The 24,510-nt window shown below is 46.7% G+C and overlaps 1 protein-coding gene across 1 annotated transcript in view; it reads right to left on the minus strand.

Moving 5' to 3' along the window:
- Positions 1-35: 35 nt before the first annotated feature.
- The window catches only part of Txndc5 (thioredoxin domain containing 5), a 27,925-nt gene continuing 3,450 nt past the window's right edge, over positions 36-24,510 (minus strand). The window contains exons 2-10 of the mRNA XM_031359694.1: positions 23,101-23,250; positions 18,543-18,648; positions 11,899-11,995; positions 9,455-9,570; positions 7,219-7,305; positions 6,462-6,602; positions 3,641-3,723; positions 2,351-2,480; positions 36-1,483 (exon numbers count right to left, since the gene is read on the minus strand). Coding sequence (XP_031215554.1) covers positions 1,361-1,483; positions 2,351-2,480; positions 3,641-3,723; positions 6,462-6,602; positions 7,219-7,305; positions 9,455-9,570; positions 11,899-11,995; positions 18,543-18,648; positions 23,101-23,250 — 1,033 coding nt within the window. The 3' untranslated portion in view covers positions 36-1,360. The remainder of the gene's footprint in view (positions 1,484-2,350; positions 2,481-3,640; positions 3,724-6,461; positions 6,603-7,218; positions 7,306-9,454; positions 9,571-11,898; positions 11,996-18,542; positions 18,649-23,100; positions 23,251-24,510) is intronic.

Here is a 24,510-nt window from a genome sequence, read left to right on the forward strand (position 1 = left end):
GCTGTAACATTTAAGCAAAGACCAGAATTTTTTTCTTAAAAAAAAAAAAAGTTTATTAGAAAGTATAAACCAACTGTACCACTTGAGTTTTCTTTTAATACAAGACTCATGATGCAAAGCGGAAGCCACCGTGAGCCGGGCCAATGGAGCTGGTTTCCAAGGACAGCTGTGACCCACACATGGTTAATAATAGACGTTCATAAGAGGCTGGCGGGGGGCCTCGGCTCCCTAGCTTAGGAAGCAGATGTGGTCTTGTTTCCGAGTCTCCTTGCCACACATTTTGTGCTACGTGTTGACTTCACCCTGCTCATGGGAGGTGGGTGAAGGGTCTGGGCACAAACATGGTGGTTCTGAGAACAGGACAGACAGAGGCATGGTGCAGGCTGCATCTTTGCAGAGTTAAGAGCAGCAGTGTCTAATAACCGGGAAGGTGGGAACCAGAAGGAGCCGTGCAAAATCCAACCTGGGGCTTCCTAGGCGAGGGCAGCCCTGCTGACTGCAGTCTTTGGTCTTGAGGTCAAATGAATCCCACTGCTCATACATAATTAGAAAGACGGTCAGCCTCCTTGGAGGTGGAGATTGTAGAGCGAGCCGCTGAAAGGACTACTTAGGAAGAGATTCGGAAGCTGTTTCTAGGAAGGCCCGAGTGGAGCTGCAGAGTCTCCCTGGTCCTTGGACCTGGGAAAGCCTGGGTAAGGACCCACCTTGTGGAGCATCCCACACCCTCGCTTTCTACAGAAGACATCTCCACATTCCACCCTATGCAAAGCAGGCAAGAGGATCCTTTGAACAGCCTGAGTATTTGGGGCACACATCAGAAGTACCATTTATTATGGATTACCTCTCTCAATAGAGAAGTAATAAGACCCAGGAACCTGACAGTGGCAGTGGCTATGAAGGGATCTTCAGGACTATGTGGACTTTTGTTTTGAAACCTGCACACTATGGACCGACACGTTACTAAGTCAACAGTTCCACAGGCCTTTCCAGAACTCAGGCAATTCAAAAAACTGCTTCTGCGTGATGCATTTCTTCACATCCCCCAGGAGCCAACAGAGTTCAGCAATTTGGTTTTCCTTGACTATATTTTAGTTGCAAAGGGAGCCAACTTAATTCTGTCAAGAGAAGGGTACAGGATGGATCGCCACTGAAAATATTTGGTTTGCCCAGGGACCATGAGCCATGATTAGAGAAACTTAAGGTCCGTAGTGTGTGGTGGCTCAGAGCGCACACAGGAAGCAACACAAGCTTAATACATTCAGCTTTCTGACTAACCACAGTGAAAACGCGCATGTCCATGTGAGGTCACTCCTATGCACGGGGTGCATGAGGCCAGGCGGGATGACGTCACCAGGGCCTCCTAGAGTTCATCCTTTGCCTGGCGCAGAACAAAGCTGTGTAAAGAGTCGAGGTCTCTGCCTCCGTTGTGTTCACCTACTTTTTCACCTCCTCGGAAAAGCAGCAATGTGGGATAGCCTCGTACCTTTAAAGGAAAGAGAGTACTTTAAATGACACACAGAGATGTCTTAGTCAGTAAAGTACCACATACATGAATTTGGTTCTCCAGTATCCGTGTACAAAACAGGTCCTGCTATGCCCATCTAGAATTCCAGTGCTGCTGGGGTTGAGACTAGAGGATCCCGAGCTTACTGGTAGTGAGCCAGCCTATCAGTGAGTTCTAGGTTCAGAGAACAATGCTAAGACAGATATCTGATATCAATATTTTAGAGTTCACACAGCACACCAAACCAAAAAACAAAACAAAATTAAGAAAAAGCTGGTAAGGCTGGGAAATTCTGAGGTTAATATCAATGCTAGCATATGACTGGGGTATACATGAGGCCCTGGTTCCAAGCCCTGCACCATACACTGAAGGCAAATTATAAATGATATATACATAGCCCATAAAATCATACGATGAGCTCAGAATAAACACTCCAGTTAAACAGACCGTCTCTCCAGCCGCAGCCTTTTCTAGGGGTGTTTTAATTCATACATTCCTTTCGGCCCCATCCTTCAGGATGCCTGCTTATAACTGAAGGTCTGCTCGTGGGTGGTTAGGACAAGACAGCTGCAGGCCAGTCAGCAGGCAGCACCCCACTTTCAACACCTCACATCTTAGGACTTGTACCTCTAGACCCAACAAGAACCCAGAGCTCCACTCTGAAGGGCCAGCCTCCTCTGCTGCAGGCAGTCCTTCATTTCTCAAATGGCACAACTCAAGATACAAGCCAGTCTCTAGGGGAGGCCTGGACAGAGTGAGTGACCTCATTCCAAGTGACAGTCCCCTGGGGCACTGATCCAATCCTCAGCTTCCAGTCTCCGGGCATGTTTCCCCTGAGGTACCCACCGAGTACTTGCTGCAGACATTGCGCTCAGCGGTGCAGTCCACTTCCGCAATGGTGACATCTGCCAAGCCTGGGAATTCCTTTTTAGAGAGCTCCTCCCAGGTAGGAGCCAGATTCTTGCAGTGGCCACACCTAGAAGAGAACAGGGGCAGCTGTAATGAGAGCTGGTCAAGATCAGTCTGTGTTTCGCCTGCATGACAGTCACCATACCCTCAGAATCCATTATAGCCACCAAATTCTCCCACTGGGTACGCATGGGCCCTTCCTCTCCTAAGAAGGAATTGCAAGTCGGGCCACCCTTGGTAGCCTGACAGAACGGAGCAGGTTTGCAAAGAAAGTTAGATTCTGATCCCGTTTCTACAGCGTGGTGAGTGGAGCTGACACAAAGTCACCGTGAGCAGCAGGGGTGAGCAGGAAACCCATGTGAGGTCACACAGTGACGGTTTAGGCTGCACTGCCTGGGGTGGAGAGTCCTTGATATGTCATCCACTTCAAAGAGGCCACAACAAAGGCACACTCAAATCTTCCCTTTGCTGCCGTTTGCTTTCTTTCTGTTCTCCCACTACGGGAGGGCTTCTCTCTCCACTCACCTATCTGTACAGCTTTGGGGGTTTTCTAAATAAAAAAAGGTTAATAGCATTATGTGGCACCCTTTCTTTTTTGTTTCTTCTCTTTGTAGCCCAGGCTGGCCATGAACTCACAGTCCTCCTGCCTTAGCCTCCCCAGAGCTAGGAGGCCTGAGCCACCATACCAAGCCACCTTTCTATTCAAGGGCAAAAAATGCCCAGCTCATAGATCACGTCCGCATTAGCAGCACCCCTGAGTGCATGGAACAGGCAAGCTGATAGGGGTGTCACAGTGACCGTCGTGCATTTGGTTCAAGTAGACTGTGGTACTTACAAAGACAAACTGTTGTGGTTTTAGAGCTAAGGAAACTGAGGTTCAGGGCCATCAAGGGACATGCCGAGTTACAGCCATTCATGAAAGTGACGGAACCCATCCGTCCTCCGGTGCCAGGCTATCTAGGTCTAGTTTGCTCTCCGTCCACTGAGATTCTAGTCCCCGAGGACCACATGGCAGGAAGGTTCAGGTAACTAGGTCATGTACTGGATGGCTTGACGAGAAAGCTGAGCCCATCACAATTCACTTCTGGTTTTGTTTGAGCTTTAAAAGTGAATTCGCATCTTTCTAAAATAACTGTTGCTGCACAGGGTAGAGTCATTTCCTGCAAGGCAGCCTGTGTGTAAGTGTGGGAGACACATACTGGCACACTGTCTGAGGCAGCCACTTACCATGGAGCATAGAACTTGACGAAGGTTATTCCGTGTGCAATAGTGTCCTCGAAGCTCTTCTCTGTGAGTGCCAGCACAGTGCCCTTCAAGGGAGGAAGGTCAATTTAAACACACTGATTAGAGAAGAACAGGGCAGAAGACGGGATCTGGCCAGAGCAGCCTACAAGTTATATATGCAGGGCAGCCAGATGACCCCTTGATGGACAGAGACATTAGCACAGGGTCCAGGGAGCCAAGTCCAAGAGCTGCTGAGGGGAGCACATAGGACACTGAGACTCTTGACAGACCTGCCAACTTCCCAGGCCTCAGTTCTACCCACAACCAGCCCATGGGCTCCAGGTACTGTCTCCCCAGGGCTCTGCAGTGTGGACGAGTCCATTCTAGGCTAGGCCTATAGTTCCCAGGCCTGTAGCCCAAGATGCTCTGTTTCTCTCCTGCCTATCTTCAAGCATTTATCTCTTCTAGCCGACAGGGACCTGCAGCACAGATGTGGTGGGTGATTTTTTTATTATACCCACACCAATGGGCTTCTGTGTACTCTGGTGTACAAAAAAACCGTATGGACCCAACTCAGGCTAAAGTTTCATGCAGGCATTTTGAAAGAGTTCTATCTTGACAGTTCTTCATGGGATTTCATCTGTATTTTTCTAAAAGCCAGTGTTGAGCTCAGAGGTGCTGGGAAGCATTCACCATACAATCTGGACCTCCAACAGTAAGTACATGGGGTCTACATACTTACTACAAACACTATCCTCCTATGTCCAGATAAGCAGCCATGTTCTCTGAGAGGCCAGATTAGGGGTGGAAAACTTCGTTATAAATAGCCATGGTGTTTGATGAAAGCACTTGCAGTGTATAATTACCCTGTTAGGGATGACACATGTGTTCCCCTAACGTTTGTAGGTGGTCACATTTCCAAAAATACGAAATGGGTCCCTAAGCTTAAACAGGCCTCTTGTTGCCCTGGCAGGAGCAGGGGCAGGGGCAACTGACAGCATTGGTTTATCTGATTTCCAAGTACCAGGTTTTCTTGAGTGATGGCTCCAATGTGTCTCACCTTCTCTCCACATGATGGGTATTCAGTGAGTCACTGCACTCATCCCAGGAGACAAGGCATGCTCACTAGCCCTGCCTGTCACACACACACACACACACACACACACAGTATCTCACCGTCAAGAGAAGAGCTCAGTGGTGGGAGCTGAGGCAACACTATCCATGCAATTACACCTTGGTACCCACAGGATGCTGGTGTCAGAGACCTCCCTATTCCACAGTCCAGGCTTTGCTCCCATGAAATGACTGGATAATTTGCATAGAGCATGCACATACTCTATAGACTCCCATAGACTTTAACTGCTACCTGTTGCTTACTGTGGCCTTCCTGCCCTGGTCCTAAGTCCTGCACTGACTGCCCACTGTTTTGTCTCTGTCCTCTCATACATACAACCTGGAAACCAGCTCCCGACAACCAAATGGCCTACCCCCCCCCCCCCCCCCCCACCTTCTTACCATTGTTTAGGTATCTGCCACCATTGGCCAGAGACTCCTGGAATGGGAGTGACCTCAGAACCCTCTTCCTTTCTTGCTCCCACTCCTCACTATCCTCACTAGAGTGGGGTCCCTAAGCTCTTCTCCTCCTGCCCCCACTATCTCACCCTTACTTTGGGGTCTCCTTGTCATTCAGAGCCCAATACAATAGTTTTCTCTCTTGCCTCAGCAGCTGCAGGTCATCTTCCCGAAGCTGACCTGCTCCGACCTGCTAGGGCTCGGCCATCCAAGCTCCTATCTCTGGCTGCTTTCTCTACTCACCCCTCTACTGGACCTGGTTCCTCACAGTGCCTTCCTGACTCATTGTGGCCCTGCTCTGAACACAACAGCTGATTCTCCTGATGGTATCTGGCTCCCATGCGCCCCCATCTGGCAACTTTTAAGCCGTCAGCTCTGCAAACCATTGCTCATTTCTCTTCTCTCTGGGCTATCATGCTGGTCACAGCCCCATGACACCTGCTCATCTACGTTCTCATTGTTTCCTCCAGAGACCTAGCATCCTTCACAGGCTGGGAAACAGTTACAAGGGCTTTTCCCCCCTGGTAGCCCATGATAGTGTCTCGAATGCACTGAAAACTTATTAAGTACAGAACTAAAAGTCTAATATCCAAGATCCCTTAGGGAAGGAGAATGGCTCAGTGGTTAAGAGTGCATGCTTCCTTGCAGAGGACTCACGTTTGGTTCCTAGCACCCACACTAGACAGCTCACAACTGCCTGTAACTCTGGGTCTAAGGATCAGATGCCTCTGGCCTCTGCAGCTGCCTGCACACACCCTACCTACACAGAGAACTAAAAATAATAAAAAAATAAATGTTAAAATCAAAGGAGCTTGAATGGATAAGGGCAGAGGCTGCCTAAACGGATGACATATTCTGCGATCTGGCTACTCTGTCTTCTACATAGCCCTTCCTGATGCCTAGCTCCCCAGAGCCTTTGCTACAGGGTCAAACTGAAATGACAGCAGCCAGCTCTGGAGGGAACAGAAATGGGGCCAGGGCAGCGGAGAAGAGTCATGGCAAACTCTCACATACTTATCTTTCCCAAGTAACTAGAGCAAGCGGACAGAGGCTGGAGGCACGTGACACCAAGCACCTTCTCTCGGGGTCTTCTCAGCTCTACTTCAGGGATTTTTAAGGGACACCTCTGCTGGCCTTGGCCATGAGGAGCATGTAGCAGTAGACAAGAAATAATTTCACACTCAGAAGACCCCATTTGAGAAGACTCTGTAGATACTCAGGCCCATCTCCCTCCATTCTGACTAACACCTACCTTGTCACCTGTGGGCTCAGCATCCACCGCTGGGGCCTCTGATGGCTCAACAGTCTCTGGAGCTGCCTCTGAAAACTGCAGCTGGGACTGCACATAGTCTCTCAGGGACTCCAAGTCCCGCTTTCCCTTGTACTGATCCACCTGTCCAAGACACAGGGACGTGGTCAGCACTCTGGGTCGCATGCCATCACCCCATCTCCCCAGTTAGGCCCCTATCAGAAGTCTCAGCCCCAGTTGTGTGTGTGTCTCTTGTGAGCAGGCACTCCCACTCAGATGAGAGATTAGATTGATTTCACCACCCCATCCCAAGCCGTGCATCATCAGAGTCTAAAGTAGGGGCTAGCCATTCATCTATCCGACTTCCTTGAAAATTCTGAGATGCTAACTATGGGCAAGGCATTGAAGGAGCAAAGATTAATCTCCTTCTGAAGCCTAGAAGGTCTGTGTTCATACCAGAGCACAGGCGTGTGTCTAATTTCAGTGGAAACCCAAGCTTACCAAAATACCTAAGAACAGTTTGGTAAATGTCAGTTTTCGTATTTACCAGACCTATCGGTAAAAGGAAACACACACATTGCATTCAACAGTACACATCCCTCCAACAGCCGACAGTGGCCATTTCCTGTACCTATACACTTTCAGTAACTCAGCCACAATGGCTAGTGGAAAGGCTATCCCTGCACAGCACACGGTAACTCAGCCACAATGGCTAGTGGAAAGGTTATCCCTGTACAGCACACAGGAGCTAAAGCCGTACCTTCTTGCCATCTCGAAACCAGAGCAGAGTTGGATAGCCTCTGACCTGGTGCTCTGAGCAGACAGCGTAGTGCTGTGTGCAGTCAACCTGAAAACACAGAACCACAGAGCACAGTCAGCTTCTCCGCAGCCTTGGAAAGAGCACCATCACACAATCTACACTTAGATCCCAGGGCAAACGTGGCAGCGATCTGCGAGTTTTACAAAGACTTTGCCTAGAAGCCACCCACAAATACACCCACGCTAATGGAACACGGTGAGAAGGTTTGTCTCGAGATACGGGATTTATCTGAGTTCAACTGAAACGGCAGGTCTAGGACACCTCACCCGTTGTCTGGGAAGGAGTGTGAGCCAGGCTGCTGACAGTACAAAACTCACCTGGGCATTTCCCAAGGCTAGGAAACCTGCTATCACTCACAGCTATACAGTATCAAATCAAGAAGAGGGGTTTCGGGGGGGGTAGAGGGGGGAACGACACAGCTCAGTGACACAGCATGTGCTTAGCATGCAAAGGTCCCTGTAGTCGGATTCCTGCGCACGCACAGCCCCCGCAATGGGAGCAAGTCATCCATGTTTAATAAGAACATTTGGTAAGTGCAGCATTATAACTTGTCCAAGTAAGAATTTCAGTAGCTATTTATTTTGGTGGGAACTGAACCCAGAACCCTATTCATACGAGGCAAGCACAGCTGAGCTACATCCCCTGCCCTTTTCTTAAAATATTTTTATTTTGAGATAAGACTCCCAATAAGTTGTCACAGCTGGCCTTGAATGTGTGATCCTCCTGCCTCAGACTCCAGAATAGCTGGTTGGGATTAGAGACTTGTACCATCAGGCCTGGCTCAGGTTACTTCATGTAAAGCAAGATTCTGCTTGCCTGATATTTTTACAAGCATTATTTTTTAAATTTTCTTATCATTAAAACTGGCCAAGCGGAACTAAGCTGGCTTTCACTGTGTCAATAAAGTGGGGTTTAAACTATGTTAAGCGGTAAGGCTGCAGCCAGAGCCGTTAGGTGTTAAATGAAGTCCAGGAAGCTTCCAGCTAGGCACAAGCATTCTCCAGGGTCCTGTCTAAAGCAGCCCAAGTGACCAGCAATAAAGGTCCTTCATAGCTTGTGACTGCTCATGTCTGCTTTTGCTTAGAGCCTCTACAGAAGAAAGCAAAGACAAATCACCTCCCATAAAAACTCTCAAAATAATCTGAGGTAAGGGTACCAAGATTGCAAGACAGAACACAAGACGTATTTTCACATTGTATTTCCACACAAGGTTCAACGACTGAAATAATCAGCACTATTTATTATGTCAGTCATTGTATTATCCATCAATGGTAGACCACGGCATTGAAAGCAGAGCAGGTAAAAGGAGAAAATCCATAGGACTGACTCACAGTGAGAATTACAATGTACCCAGCATCACCCCACAGCAAGGGCCAGGCTAGACAGCAAACTCTCATCTGACTATACACCCTCTACCTTGTTTCCTTTCTGCAAAGAAGTAACTGAGGGGAGACTTCTCAATCAGGGCCCGCCTGCCAGCTCTGCCAACCCCCAGCTTCTGCTTCTGCCTCTCACATCCAGACACAGAGCCGTGCTTCTGGATGCAAGCAAGCCCTGCAGCAAGTGGAAAAAGGAGACATTTTTCTAGAGGAATTCCAGAGTGAGTGAGTGAGTGTCTGGTGGGTATCACAAAGTCAATGAGATTAAAAGTAGCCAGAAGCCCAGGAGCTGCTCTAGATAGTTCCAGAAAGCCTAGACACAAAGAAGTTGTTACACATTCCTTCTGGCTTCGTTGTTTCAACAGTTGGAAGGAATTGTGGCTAGCAGTGTAAAGGAGGGCTCGCCGTGAAGAGTCTGCTGTGAGCCTGTGTGAGTGCAGAACCTAGGAAGGACCCTTTAGGAAAGCTATTGGCTGAGCTCCATGGACATCCAGTGAACATTCTACAAGGCTCTACCCCGTATCTTTGCATAGCTCCAGGGTTGCCAATTCAGAATTGGCCATTCCTTCAGAATAAATCGGCCAAGGCCATAATTTATCTCCATTCTGTGGAAAAGCCAGCAGACTCCAAAGCCAGGTTGCCATCTGTGAAGGTGAAATGAATTGTCAAGTGGCACACTAACTGGAATTAATAAATCAAGTTTTCGACTTTGCACACAGAATGAATAATGGAACTACTCTGCTAATTAATCCAGCCCAAGGCAGACTGTTTCCAGTTTAACAAGGGTTCGGACTTACCTTGCCAATCTTGACAGTTTCAGAATGTTCAAGGCCCAGGGCCAGCTGCTCCCAGGTTGGAGCCAGAGCTTTGCAGTGACCACACCACGGAGCGAAGAACTTGATAAAGTGGTCGCCTGTAGGGAAGACCAGGGCAGAGAGGAACAGGAAAGAAGCACTGGGTTTACTTCACAGGACCAAATGCTGAACTGAAGAATACAACTTTGTTCCCTTGCTTATAGATCTCAAGTCCTTCTGGTAAAAAGGGACTAACCACCACATATGTTTATATCTGAGTTCAAAGCAATAACTCAAACTCAAACTTGTCATCTTCAAGGGGTAACAGAGAACCAACTCACACTAAGAGAAAACTGGCAAGAAAGGAAAAAACTGTACATTTACCTTGCCTCTTTTTCCACTCTAACACTGCAAGTGATAAATGAGGCAATCACCAACAAATCTGATGAGGGAGGACCCACACAGTGGCCATAGGGAGGACCCACACAGTGGCCATAGGGAGGACCCACACAGTGGCCATGAGAGGACCCACACAGTGGCCATAGGGAGGACCCACACAGTGGCCATGAGAGGACCCACACAGTGGCCATGAGAGGACCCACACAGTGGCCATGAGTGCCGCTCCATCACAGATGACAGATCTTCAGAGGCACTAGCAGCCATTAGGGCCACCAGCATCCCCAAAGCATATATGGGAAAACCATAACAAGGTAGTATATTAATCCACCAGAGATTTGACCAGCAGAGTCCAGACTGCAGGGAATTCTGCAGGTCCACAAGCCATAGGTGCTCAGCAAAGAATGCAGAAAGAAATGCTGGAGAACATGTAGATCAACAGAACCTTACATAGACACCCTCAGCCTTCAGTGAGTGTAAACATCCATGAAGTCCAACCTAAACCCAGGGGCAGGAGCATTAAACTGAACTATCATATGTCAGATGAGCAAACTGAAGACGAGTATTTACCAGTGCACATCTGAGCTCTGAGGCCACAAGGCCTAGGCATGGGCTCCACACAGAGGACAAGGGCCTCTGGGTTGGGAATGGGAGGGAGGCCTGGGATCTGGGTGGTACAAAACAGGCTATGTTGTAGTCACAGAAGACTGTCTTCATTAAGTCCAGCTCTTGCTTTCTATACTTATCTTTTGCCAAAAACAAACAAACAAACAAATGAACAACAATAAACCAGGAGGTTTTATAAGTAAGTAAGTAAATTAGTTAGTTCCTGGCTAGTTAAAATAGAAACAAGTATCAAGTCCTCACAACATGATTTTTCTGAACACATTAGGCTGACAGCAATCCCAGATCAGAAGAGGACTCCCAGCAGATGTCAGGCAGTGACCACACAGCCTATGGTGGTGACCTGCCATACTGATGGCTGAAACTATAGCAATAATGCACTTCAGGGAAATGATGAATCGCTTATTTGAAATGATCAGCAGCTGATCTTCGAGGCTAACACCATCTCTGTGCAGACACATGGGGTACCAACCCCGGGGCAGCAAGAGAGAGGCTGAATTCCCAGAATCCAAATAGCTCTGATGGGAAGCCAGCAAGGGCAGGAAGCCATAGCTGCCTTTGAAGAAAGAGCCTTAGTGGGTCCTGATACACTACCATGTGGGGGTTTCAGGGTGTGTCCTGCTGGAGATGTTTGCGCTGGGAGACTGTCTAGGATGAGGGGATTTGTGTAGAACATTACATATTCTACACAAGCCCAAGTCAGTCTGACTTCCCAGGGGAAATAGCCAGGCTCCACTGCTGGAACAGTAGTACAGATTACATAACTCATTCTAGAAGCAATGGAAGACACCATGATCAAGTCTTTGAGTAATACAGGTGGTGAGGAGGACACCTGGCTCCCAGCAGGCACGGGCTTCTAAGTTCTTTTTCACAGTGGTGCAACCCAGTCTTCCGGGGGGGAGCACTTGATAACGGAGCCAGCAAGGAAGCTATATCTGCTTTCTGCCCATATGTGCTTGAGCCAACTTCTGAACCCTGTCCATGTGGTAACAAGGGGAGGCTTGTGTTTTCTTCGCAGTGGAGACTGCAGGCAGATATTCAGGAGACCGATTCCAAAATCAGTATATAAAGGACACCTAATTTGATTCCTACATAGTTTTAACAGTCCTACTATACTGTGTAAACAAGTAAGAAATGTGCCTCTCTCGGCCTCCAACAAATAAACACGTCCACACCATTAATAAAAACTTCCTTATCCAAGGCTGTTGTGTGTACCTAGTGTGCTCTCAGTGTTAGCAGAGGCTTAGCCCAGGCATGTCTACATGGATGAAAAAGGAGGAAATATATCATATAAGAGCAGGTTCATTAAGCAACATTCCGAACAGTGCTGAAGAGACAGTGTGAACTTGGACCAGATGTTGCTATGAGTCCTCAGAGAGCAAGAGGAAAAGCCAGCCCAGAGCCATGGCCACCAGTTCCATCCTTACCTTGAGAAACGTGCAGCTCAAAGTTGTTGGCTGAGAGCTCATACAAGCCTTGCTTGAGCTCAGGGGCTCTGGGTGGTTCTGCTTCCGGCTCTGGTGTCTAATAGGAAGAAGAAAAACAATAATCAGTGGGTTTGTCCTTGAGGGTGTGCCTCAAGGCATGGAGGAGGATCAGCCCTTGTTCAGAAGACTCCAAAAATGTCTATCTGCCCTCACCTGTCTATCTCACACCTGTGCTGAACAAGGCCAGACATGAAGATACCCCCACCAAGAGCTCTGGGTGCTTTAGCACCAGGCCCACCCTACTGGCCTGAGCCCCTGAGCAGTTGTATCCACCCCAAACTCAACCAAGCAAATAAACCAACTGAAGCCTGCATATTCCAGAAACCATGCCCTTTTCCTGGACGTGACTTGAGATTCCCCACAGGAGTCAAGGTAAATTCTCAATGAGCCTCTCTACACAAGATTGAGCTAAGACACAAAGGTGGGGAAACAGGTAAACCTAGAGGCAAAATCACAAGGGAACAGGTCCTGGTGACCCTCAGCTCCTACAAGGGGCAGGGAGAACCTGGAGAAGAGAAGCTATCAAAGACCAACAGAAAGGTCAGTCACAAGAACCCAGAACCCAACAAGCAAGAGGAACCAAGAAAAAAGGATTGGGTAGGCCTTGTGAGCTAAACCTTAAGGTAATTCTCAAAACAAGGTTGGGGACAGAAGGGCACAGCCTTGCAAAGGATCTTCTGCCAGCACAACGGTCATCCCTTACTGAAGGTGACACATGCCAAGAGCCCCTGCTTGAAATCATGGATAGAACCAAGCCCCGTATCTACATCATTTCCTGAGTATGCATGCCTATGACAATTGAATTTGTAAATGAAGCAAATGGGAGATTTAATAATAACTAATAAATAGAAATCACAACAAAAGCTATTTAAAACTTGTAAATTGGAGAGAGCCCTGAGCAACTCCGGCCTCGTTCCCATCACACCCAAGAGGAGCCTCAGCCAGCCCAAGCCACTTCATCATCATAATCATGAACACCGAGGCTAAGATCCAAGAGCCACAGCCCATGCCCAGAGCCAGAGCCGCTGACACCATGCCAGGTACCACAGGCAACAGAGGCCCAGACAGCCTCCCCGGCAGCAAATGCCATGAGGATCAGACATAATCCCAAGGAAGGGCTGGAGAACAGTAAAACAGTTCAATATAATAAACAGATATGTTTTCAGCAACAGGAGTGTACAGCAGACTACCACAAAGAACCTGGGGAGAACCTGAAGGTTCTGTGAACAGTGCGGGGAAACAGAAAGAGACTGAAGCTTGATGTTTGAAGGAGAAGTGTTATAGGCCCTGGTGGAGTTTCAGGGCAAGGCAGTAAATATACAATGGACCATAACCCTTATAGATGCTAGCTGCCTTGTGGAGGTCCTCCACGCAATTCCGACAGAACTGAAATACTGAAAGTGGGAAAAGGAGGAGAGATGCAGAGCTCACGACATTAGCCCTACCACAGGTGATGGTTCTCACTTTACTGCATGTGTAGAGTCCACTGAACACACAACTCCAGGAGCAGAGAGAAGTGATGGGGGAGGGGTGGGCTCAGCAGAGCAAAGGACTCCAGTAAGACAGAACACATACGGGGTTACAGACGACAACTCCACGGACAGCCTAGAGAGGGTAACAGTGAAGAAGACAAGAAAAGCTAAGGAGGCAAGATCAAGGTCGGCAGCCAGCTCATCACAAGTACAAATTTATTTACTAACACAGAAGTCTGGTGAACCTACCACAAGAGGCCTCGGAGGCAAACACAGCTGATCTCTAGCTGAGAATTTGTCTGCTCCCAAGGCCAAGCAGGGCAGGGCGGAGTAAATGCTGGTTTACCCACTCTACCAACATGAGTGTAGTCATCCAACAAGCACAAACGATATAAAACGCCAGCAATAAGAAATGAACAAGGCAGCTCTAGAGTTGGCTCAGCACACACTGATCCTGCAGAGGAGCAGTTTGGTTTCCAACAACCACACAGCCACTTGTAACTCCAGCTCCTCTGACCTCCAAGGCAACCGCACTCATGTGCCTATACCTCCAGACAGGCATATGCATATATAGAATGAAATATACGTATATACACACATATACATACATGTATTGTGTGTATATGTGAGTGTGTATATATATGTGTATATATAATATATGTGTGTATATGTGTGTGTATATATATATTAAAAGAACTGAACAGAAGGAAGAACAGGCTGAAGACCCCAATAGTTGCTTTTGCCCCTTGACCAAACACTAGACCTCTCTGAACTGCCTATGCAGCATGAACATTTTAGTATATTTACCTTTTAGTAATGACTAACATTGTTTTTAAAAGCTGTTTTTTTTTTCTCAACAGATCTTTTAAATGTTCTTAAACTGCTTCATATCTAGTCAGATTGAGGTTTTTAAGAGCTTCACTTTTAATTTAAATAAAAGTTGATTTTCCAGTTTGCTTTCTGTTGTTGCAATCAACACCATGACTCAAAACTTACTTGGGGAAGAAAGGACTTAATTGACGTATACTTTCACATCACAGTCCATCGCTGAAAGAAGTAAGGCAGGAGCAGGGGTGCAGAGGCCATGGAGGACTGCTCCTTACTGACTGGCTCAGCCTGCTTTCTTACACAACCCAGAACAACCTGCCCAAAAGTGGCCCTGCCCCTCAGTGAGCTGGGCCCTCCCACATTAATTGTTGATCAAGGAAATGTCCCACAGGCTTGCCCACAACCCTACTTTATGGAAGCATTTTCTCGGTTAATTCTTTCTCCCTGGGGAGGTGGGAGGAAGGTGATTGTTAGTAGGGAAGGGGTGACACCCAGAGGGGAGTTCCTCTTGAGCAGAGAAGGTAGAATGGGGGGAAGGACTTGAGTGAGGGGTACTGGGGAGGCTGACATTGGGATGTAATGTGGATAAATAAATTAACTAATGAAAAAAACTCTCTTCCCTGATTATCTCTACCTTGTGTCAAGTTGGCAAAGACAATCACAACTTTGTTTACATTACAAATTCAACTTCCTTAACCCCAACCACAAATATTCCAAAATCTGAATTTTTTGCAGCCCCAGCAGGGACCACAATGGAGAGCCCACACTGGCCTTGTGTCAAAGACTGAAGTCAAAAGGCAGTCACACTAAACAGATTGTACAAAGATTACCTTTGGGCTGTATGTAAAAGGCACATATAATAAAACTATGAAACACTAGTAAATTTCATGTCTAGACTTGGGGTCCATCCCCAATCCATCTTATTACATACATGTGAATGTTTCAAAATACAATCCCCTGACATCTGCCCCCAGCCCATGCACACAGACACAAATTAAACATGTGTAATTTTAAAAATGATAATAATAATAAAGAATAATCTATAGAAAGACTGCATATTGGGGATTGGGGTATGGTTCAGGGACAGAGCTGCCTTGAGTCAAGGCCCTGGGTCATTCACAGTACCTCAAAAATTGTGCGTATTTCAACTTTTCCACAAGAGAGCATGCTGTCACTGTCGTCCTTCCTAGGACTGGTTATCTGAGAGTTCCCACTGCTCAGAGACACTGAACGTGAAGTTCAGGTGACTAGTTCTGGTTCTGGGATGCTAAAGCGGGGATTTCGTGGTGACATCTCTCTCCTACATGGAGGACCAACCCCTCCCCCCCCAAGACATCTGTGCTGACCCTGGCTCACCGGCTCCCTCCCAGCCTGTACTTCCCAATGGGGAGGCAGGCCTCCACATATGTCTATTCTGCCATCTGATACCAGGGGCAGGACAAGGCCACCCTAAAAGAAGGCCTCTTAAGTGCAAAGTTTATTTTTAAAGGTTTTTTTTTTTTTTTTGAGACTATTACCTCTTATTTAAAATGTTTCTCCCTTGAGTCACACACCTACCCCTCCAAAAAAAAGAACATTTTCACAGAGAAAACAATGCTGTTTCAGCCTACATGAAAACCCCACCTGGTCCAGCAGCCTTCCAGCAGGACAAAGATGTGAATTCACCCAGAAGCTTGTGGCTTCCAGTTATCTAAAATGAACACAGTCCCCAGGCGACTCCTACGAACACAGTAATGGATGTTTTAGATGTGAGCACAGCAGCACTAAGGAGGGAGCGGGGTTTCTGATGAGTTGGGCCATCCACAGAGTAAAGTACACAATTCCACAACTTTAAAAATGGCACCCATGAGAAACAGAGCTCAAACCATGTACTAGGATCACATGACTCCATAGACCTGCCCCTTCCAGTCAGTACACAGTTCCAACAGGATAAAGCAGCCTCAAGTAACCATTGTACTCAGATTGTATAACTCAGTTCTAGTTGTACTCAGAACTCCTGGAACTCTTAACAGTTGCCAGAGATGTGAAACGAGGGAATGCTGGCTTCTATTCCAGCCTGACACACCACAGCATAAACCATCAAAGTCTACTCTGTCCTAATCCAACCAGCCACGTACAGAAGGATGCTTAAGGGAATCATGTATGATGATTGTTATGACTTAGAACTCAATGAAGATTTCCATATCAGCTTAGGAGTAAGGCTCTTACAGTGTTCTGATGGTACCTGCACACAGAATGATCCAGGAAAACACTGGTGCATTTGTTCAAGGTTTTCCTTTATTAGTCAAGCTAGTTAAGGCCTGGAAAACTGAGGACCAAGAAGCAAAGGAAAGAACTACACTATGGACATCCAGTGGGAGCAAGCCCAAGGGAGCTATGGGACCTGGGGAACCAGGAGAAAGCACTGGCTCAAACAGGAGATTCTGGGGTGGCCTGGTCCTGACCCCATGTGGTAGAAGCCAGCCACTGATACAGATGCATGGTTGTTCATTGCAGATCATGAGACAGTGACATAGTAGCTATGCTACAAAGCAAAAAGTACATGTCTGTGAGAATGTGTTCTGAAATATTTACAGATGATACTCCCTGAGATGGATACACGAGGGATGGAGGGGAAGGGGAGACAGATAGTGAAAACAATAGTTTTGTATGTGTTTGAATATTTGTATATTAAGAAACTTTTCAAGTTATCATTGGTCAGTTCAAAGAAGAGTGCTTAAATAGAAGTGGGACCTGGAGACTGGGGAAGGCTCTCCACAGCCTGGCAGTCCTGCATCCCCTTGAATGGAGTAGAGAAAACAGAAATAAAAGTCAGGCCACAAGCAATCAGACATGACACTGCTGTTTGCTAAGGATAGTTTTGTTTAGCTGACCCATGTGGTGGTCAGCTAAACAAAAGGATGGCTGCTCTTACACAAAGTAATTCAGGATAATGGAAGGCATGAAAGCAGATAAACACTATGGACAGTCTCCATGACAAAGCCATCGGAAACAGCCTCCAAGGAATGTGAGCAGCCTTGCCCTGGCTGCCATCTAGATAACTAAGAAGGGAGTGGAAAGACTATTATAACCCACTAAAAACCTAATCTAAACCAAAAAACATTTGCAGTGGTTTGTATATGCTTGGCCCAGGGAGTGGCACTATTAGAGGGTATGGCCCTTTTGGAGGAGGTATGGCCCTGTTGGAGTAGGTGTGTCACTGAGGGCATGGGCTTTAAGACCTCATCCTAGCTGCCTGGAAGCCAGTATTCTGCTAGCAGCCTTCAGATGAAGATGTAGAACTCTCAGCTCCTCCTGCACCATGCCTGCCTGGATGCTGCCATGTTCCTGCTTTGATGATAATGACTGTAACCCAGCCCTGATTAAAAATTGTCATTTTTAAGAGTTGACTTGGTCATGGTGTCTGTTCATAGCAATAAACTAAAACAAGATTCATATAAAAAAATTACTAGAACCCTAAGGAAATTGTGGTGAACCACTTAGAGGAAAAAGTAGACAAATGAAATAAGCTACAAAAGGAGAAATTGGAAACAGGAAACAGGAGCAGAGATGGAAGCATGGTGGCACACACCTGCAATCCCAACCATGGGGAGGCAAGGGGAAGGGTGGAGGGTAGGGGAGGGGGTGGGGAAATCCTGAGTTCAAGGCCAGCCCAGGCTACACAGTGAAAAACACAGTAAACAAGAAGAGAAACCTGAGGAGCTTAGATATGGAACTAAAGAGTATTAGGAAGAATTTGTATCCGGTTCTTCCCCAAGAAAGCCAAGACCAGGTCTTCGCAGGACCAATATGACAGAGTGCCTGTTACATACAGGGGGGCAGAAAACACGCAGTTGTCCTGCCAACAGGAGTGTACCTGACAGAAGAGTCTAATGTGGAAATTCCATCATTTACTTCTTTTAAGACTGATTCCTGGGCAGTGGTGGCGCATGCCTCTAATCCTAGCACTTGGGAGGCAGAGGCAGGCAGATTTCTGAGTTTGAGGCCAGCCTGGTCTACAGAGTGAGTTCCAGGACAGCCAGGACTACACAGAGAAATCCTGTCTCGAAAAACCAAAAAAAAAAAAAAAAAAAAAATGATTCCTGTTTACTCTTAAATTCTCAAGAGAACCTGCTTAGGGTGCTATGCTAAATTCTTGAGTTCCTGTATGCAAATTTGAACTCATTTAGTCAACCAGAACTGGCACAGGCCAAGGTCTATTTACAACTTCAAAAGAATTGAAAGTTCAGCCTTTCACCTCTTCTGGCTTCTGGGCAGTAAGGGGAGGGGGGAGGGGGCACTCACGGCTGGCTCCTCGTTCAGTGTCTGCAGCATCCAGTTTTCCAGTGTTTCAAAGTCTCTTGGACCCTGGTACTTCACCGCTTCTTGCCCAGGCTTAAAAAACTTCAGGCTGAAAGAAGAACAAGGGATTAGGAAGAGCAGAGGTTGAAAAGTTTAAAAGCTGAGTGCTCAAGATGGAGAGCAAAACGGGAACGGTGCTGCTGAGGGCTGCAGCCAGGCACCTATCTGTCACTCTAGCAAAACTCCAACGAGAAACAAAAACCATGCTGCAGGAGAACTGCTCAGGCACATGCACGTGCGCATGATCCTAAACTTTCACACATTTCTGACGTTACTAAAGGAAAATACAATGAGGTGAAAACCCGTGCTTCCCCCAGGCTTCTCCTTCTGGCCTCAGGCTCCTGGTCTCCCTTGTTGCTCCTGCTGCCTGTGGGTCTCTCTAAGGCCTGCAGCAGACAAAACACTGTTTTGCAGTAGGTATATTTCTAGGCCACCATGGCAGGTGGGCACACAGTCACTCCCGGATCCCAGTCATCAGGGCATTCAGCTGCTGCAGTCCATCTTATGCCTGCCTCTCTCCATCCAGGCCCCTTATCTCTGTTTGCATCCCCAGAGAGCAAGAGTCTCTTCTAGTCACTGGCCTCTGAGGAATGAGGAATCAGCAGAGATGAAGGAACATTCCTATGATAATGAGCAAAAGACATCAGCAGGGGATGAATTTCACACACTCTGGTCTTGGATCACTCTGCTCATAACAAGCCTTAAAAAAAAACTTTACCAAAGTTGTCAAGACTGTGCTAAAACATATGGCTCCTGCCAGAAGAAAAGGAAATGCAGACTAACCTGCTTACCTAGGAATCCTCCAACACCTCCCTGATGTGATTTTGATTTTGTGAGTTGATTGATATGTTCAGAAATAAATTTTTACGTTCAGATGTGCATAACTGAGATATGTAGGTGGAGAGTCACAGTCAGTGTGGTCTGCAGTGATATCCGAGACTGGCCTGGTAGCCCATAAAGCACAGTCATTCATTTCCTAAAGTTCTGGAGACTAAACTCCAAATTCACAGTGCAATACAGGCACTATCTGTGATGGCTTTCTGGTTCCCTGATGGCACCCTCTCCCTGTGTCCTCATGGGGCAAGAAAGCCAAAAGAGCTCTCTGGAGCGCCCTGAATAATGTCCACCTCCTAATAACAACACCCTGGTATGTGTCAGCATGTTTTCCAGAATACAAACATTCAGCCCATTCACAAACAGGTAAGTCCCCTTTAAATAGAGGCTTTAAAATGAAAGCAGCCTTAAAAATGAAGTTTCACAGCTATACAAGGAAATGACTAGATGGTAGAGTATTCCAAAGGCTGAGGCAGGAGGATAGCAAATCTGTGGCAAGACTAGAATACATGGCAAAACCCTGTCTTGAGAAGAACTGTGGATGCTGATCAGTAGTAGATTGCTTGCTTAGCACACACAAGACAGTAGGTTCCATCTTCAAAATCAGAAAAGGAAGGAAAATAACAGCACATTGGCTAGATTCAGCAGTTACAAGGGCATAGTGGCCTTATGGAGGACATGTGAGCGTATGCCCAGCTTCCTCAGGAGCTCAATGACCCTCAACTGGCAGCAGCTTACATCCTCACAAAGGATGTAAGCACCCTAAGTTAAAAACCATACTAAGGTGAAAACAATCACTTATCAAACATCCTACCCAGCCTAAACTGTGTTCAGAACACATACCTGGGCCTCAGGTATATAAAACTGCCTGACACTACAGCAGCGTCTCCTGTACCTTACTGCACAGCACATAGTGAGCAGAGTGGACTACTTCTGCCCCATCACGAAGGTGAAGGATCTCAAGTCAAACTTATCATTAACTCTAGTACCATCTAGACAAGGAAAAACTAACGTATTTAGAGTTAGGCATTATACTGCACTCCAATGAAGAACATATGAAAGCTAGGCATAGAGGCACACATTCATAATGCCAGCCCTTTGGGGGCTGAGGCAGGTGAACCTGAAGCACAAGGCCTAAAAATAGAGTTCTGGGGAATGTTGGCAACATGGTGAAAACCTGTCTGAAAAGAAAAAATACCACTAACAAAGTCTAAGCAAGTTAAAGTATATTGTGATAATTAAAAGGTTACATACATACATACATACACACACACACACACACACACACCATTGGGCCTCCCTCTGGCAGCTCTGGCAAGGAAAGTTGGGGTCACAGAGACATGGAAGCAGAATATTATATTTCTCTACCTTTGTCTCCCTCTAAGTGCCTCCCACATCAAAGTACAGATAACACATGGAACTCAAAACACCAGAAAGAACCAGTGCTTTCAGTTTTTGGTGGTTGTTTCTTTGCTAAAGTTAAAATATAAGATCTAGCCTGTTTGTTGCGGAGTGCGGTCTTCTTTTTTTTTCCCCTAATTTGGTACACAAATCTCTTGTTGGATAAAAGTCTTTCCAACCTGGTTAAGTATGAGATTTTTTCTTAGTAAGCTGAGAGGGCCTAGGAAGAACTGGTGAGCAGTAACAGACCCTCCCATTAGTTTGCAGCCTCCACTTTCTTTCTCAGTTGACAGAGGTAAAGGGGTTAACAGCAGAGTGAAGGCTCCTGGCCCCAAGTTCAGTTCCCAATTTCTCTATTTCCACAGAGAAAAAAACCTCCCCACTTGGGTGTTGCTCTGCACAGCTCATGACAAAGTGTACCATAGCTGATGTGCTAGAGGCCTGACTGTGACCTCTGAAACAGCAATTTAAAGCCTAACCCAAGCTACAAATGAGGCCTCAGAACCAGGCCTTCACAGAGGTCGATGCGACTCATGTCCTCATAAGAAAGGGACATTTGAACACCACACAGAAACATACACATGGTCCAAGGATGTAATGAGTTAATGCAGCCAATACAGTTTGGATCTGAAGTCTCTTAGAGCCCATTCATCAAAGGCTTGTTCACTACTGCAAGGGCTGCTGGAAGGTGATGGAACTTTTAAGAAGTGGGCCTAAGAGATCTCAGGTCATGGTGGAGGTGAAGAGGATACTGAGACCCAGGTTCCTCTCCCCTCCCTTCTCTCTCTACTTCATGACTAACAATAAGTGCTCTACCACACTGCTATGGCCACAGCCACCCTGCTGCAAGCCCAAAAGCAACAGAGCCAACTGACCATGGACTGAACCCTTCAAACTCTCAATCAAATAAACCTTTCCTCTTTGGGGGGTTGGGGGGGGAGGGTTGAAACAAAGTTTCTCTCTGGTTCCTGGCCAGGGTCTTACTATGTAACTTTCTTCTAAGTATCTCAAGTATTCTGCAACAGTAACAGAAAACCCAGACACCAGCAAACCAGGAGAAGCCAGAAAAGGGCACAAAAAGATTTCCAAACCCAGTTTCGGAAGAACCTGGCCTTCATAGCACCTCCAGCGACCAGAATCACTTTCTGTTGTTTTCAGCTTTAGCCCTGTGCAAATTATCCAGTCTGCAATGCAAATACAGCAATAGAACAGGACTGAGGTCTTAAGAAGTTCTGTTTGTCTGTTAGCTTTCTGTTGCTCTACCAAGGATCTGGGATCAACCATCAGTTTAGAAAGAGAAACAGAGCGGGGCAGTGGTGGCGCACGCCTTTAATCCCAGCACTTGGGAGGCAGAGGCAGGAGGATTTCTGAGTTCGAGGCCAGCCTGCTCTACAGAGTGAGTTCCAGGACAGCCAGAAACCCTGTCTTGAAAAAAACAAACAAACAAAAAAAAAAAAAAGGAAAGAAAGAAAAAGAAAGAGAAACAGTGTATTCTGACTCTCTGTTTTGGACAACTGGGGTCATGAGATACTTGGATTTGTTGCCTTTGGTCTATAGAACCTAACAGTTCTCTCCTCACAGTAGACATGAAACAAACCAACCAACCAGGTCTAAGATCACAATATCTACTTCAAGCTTCAAGGACACAGTTTCAGTGAACTGCTACCCACTTGGCCCCACCTCCTAAGGGTTCTATAAGCTCCTCACAGCATGGCTGGGTTTGGGGGGACTCACCACAGGGTTTTGGGGGACTCACCCAGACTGGAGCAGACAGTCATAATTTGTGCCCTAAAACCATGTACATGCCTGCGGCACTCTGGTTTGTCTCCTTCCCCACAGACCCTATGTTAGTTGCAGGGGATGCAGCCTTATGAAAAATCTTTCATCAGTAAGAAGAAAAAAAGAAAAACTTCAGCAGTGGTAACAGTTCAAGGCAGAAGGTCAAACCAAAAGTGATAAAAAACCCTGAGCAGGCTGTGTAAAGCCTGGGACTAGACCGCAGGCAGCCAGACCCCACTGCCACCCTGCAAATGCCCACTTTTTCAGCAACAGGAAAAGCCTGCAAGAATTAGTTAAGGCTTTTTCCCACGTAAAGTACAAAAGGTGTCTACAACCAACAGTGTTCAATACAGTCTTGTTCTAACAGCAGGGGCCACCTGCTTACATTCAGCTCCTCGGATCTATGAAAGAAGGACCAGAAGCTAAGCTTAAACATTCCTTGGCCATAGACCCCACACATGTAGAAAGCCCAGCTCTTCCTACTCACGTGGGGTATCCTCGAACTCCCTGGGCCGAGCACACGTCGGAGTCGGCCGTGCAGTCCACTTTAGCCACGTAGACCTTGGCATCCTCCATACTGTTGTACTTGTCTCCCAGGTCATTCCAAGTTGGCTGCAGCCGCTGGCAGTGTCCACACCTACAGGGAAGCCAGGAGAAGGGCACACTGAGCCTCAGTTCCCAGGGTGTCCAAATTTACTACGTCAGCCTTCCCCATCAAGCAAGCAACTTCCCACCCTTTCTTCTCTCTGCAGCAGATGATACCTCACAATGATGCCGTTCTCCATGTTAATCTAAATCAGCAGATTCTGGCCCTAGTATTCTTTTTTTGACCTCTATGTCAGACCTTGCCTCCTTAATTTCTACTTGGCCTCTGAGTACGACTGTAGTATTTCAGTTTCCTGGAAATTATAGCTTGCCCTGCCCCTAGGGCTCAAGACATACATGCACCCCACTGAGACTTTCCCTAAATTCTACCTGGCTGATTTCTATTTGCCCTTCGGATTTAGTTTGGCATCACTTCCTCCAACAAGACTTCCTTGGCTCTCAGGTGACTTAGAATCCTTTCTCGTTTCTTCCTCCTTTTCTGGACGTCTCCCCCCGCTCTCCCAACCGGCTTTGCACTGTAGTAACTGTTCGGTTATTTATAAGGAACGGTCTTCTCCACTATATAGCCAAATGTACGCAAATACAAGGCAATCTCAGAAATTATCAGCTCTGCACCTTGCCCCATCAAGAGCCTTAAAATAAGTACACTTAAATTTTTTATTTGGACAGGTCTTGGCTACCCAAGGCTGGCTTTGAGCTCACTATGTAGGGGAGGATAACCTCGAACTTCTGACTTTCTTACCTCCATCTTCTAAGTGCTGGGATTGTACGTGTGCAGAGTGCTGGAGATCAAACCAGGGCTTTATGCATGCTAGGCAAACACTGTACCAGGGGAGCTACATCCCCAGTGCTCCAAACTATGTATCGTTACAGAAGAGTTGGTGGTAATCTGAACATCTGCAGTTGGCAGGGTCAAATGTCTGGTATTGACCATGTGAGTTTAATTACATACACATAGTTTAAAGTCATCTATCATTTACAACAATACTAGCAAGACTGTGGCTTTGTGCCTCTCTTCACACAGCACTACAGCATCTCTCTCGTCATGGGATCTGAAGGACAGGGCTGGCCACCATCTTGCATGCTCACATGTATGCTATAGCACATTTGAGTTCTGAATGAGCAAAACCACACAGCACTATGGCATAGGACTGGTTTCTCTCTTTCTCTCTTTCTCTCTTTCTTTCTTTCTTTATCTAATAAACAGATTATTTGTGTTTATGTCTTGTGATTGTTGTGTTCATGACATAACTAACTGCTGCATTGCCTTTTAAAAGAATTCTTTTTTTTT

The sequence above is a fragment of the Mastomys coucha genome, unplaced genomic scaffold, assembly GCF_008632895.1.
Source record: "Mastomys coucha isolate ucsf_1 unplaced genomic scaffold, UCSF_Mcou_1 pScaffold7, whole genome shotgun sequence".
Lineage (NCBI taxonomy): Eukaryota > Metazoa > Chordata > Mammalia > Rodentia > Muridae > Mastomys > Mastomys coucha.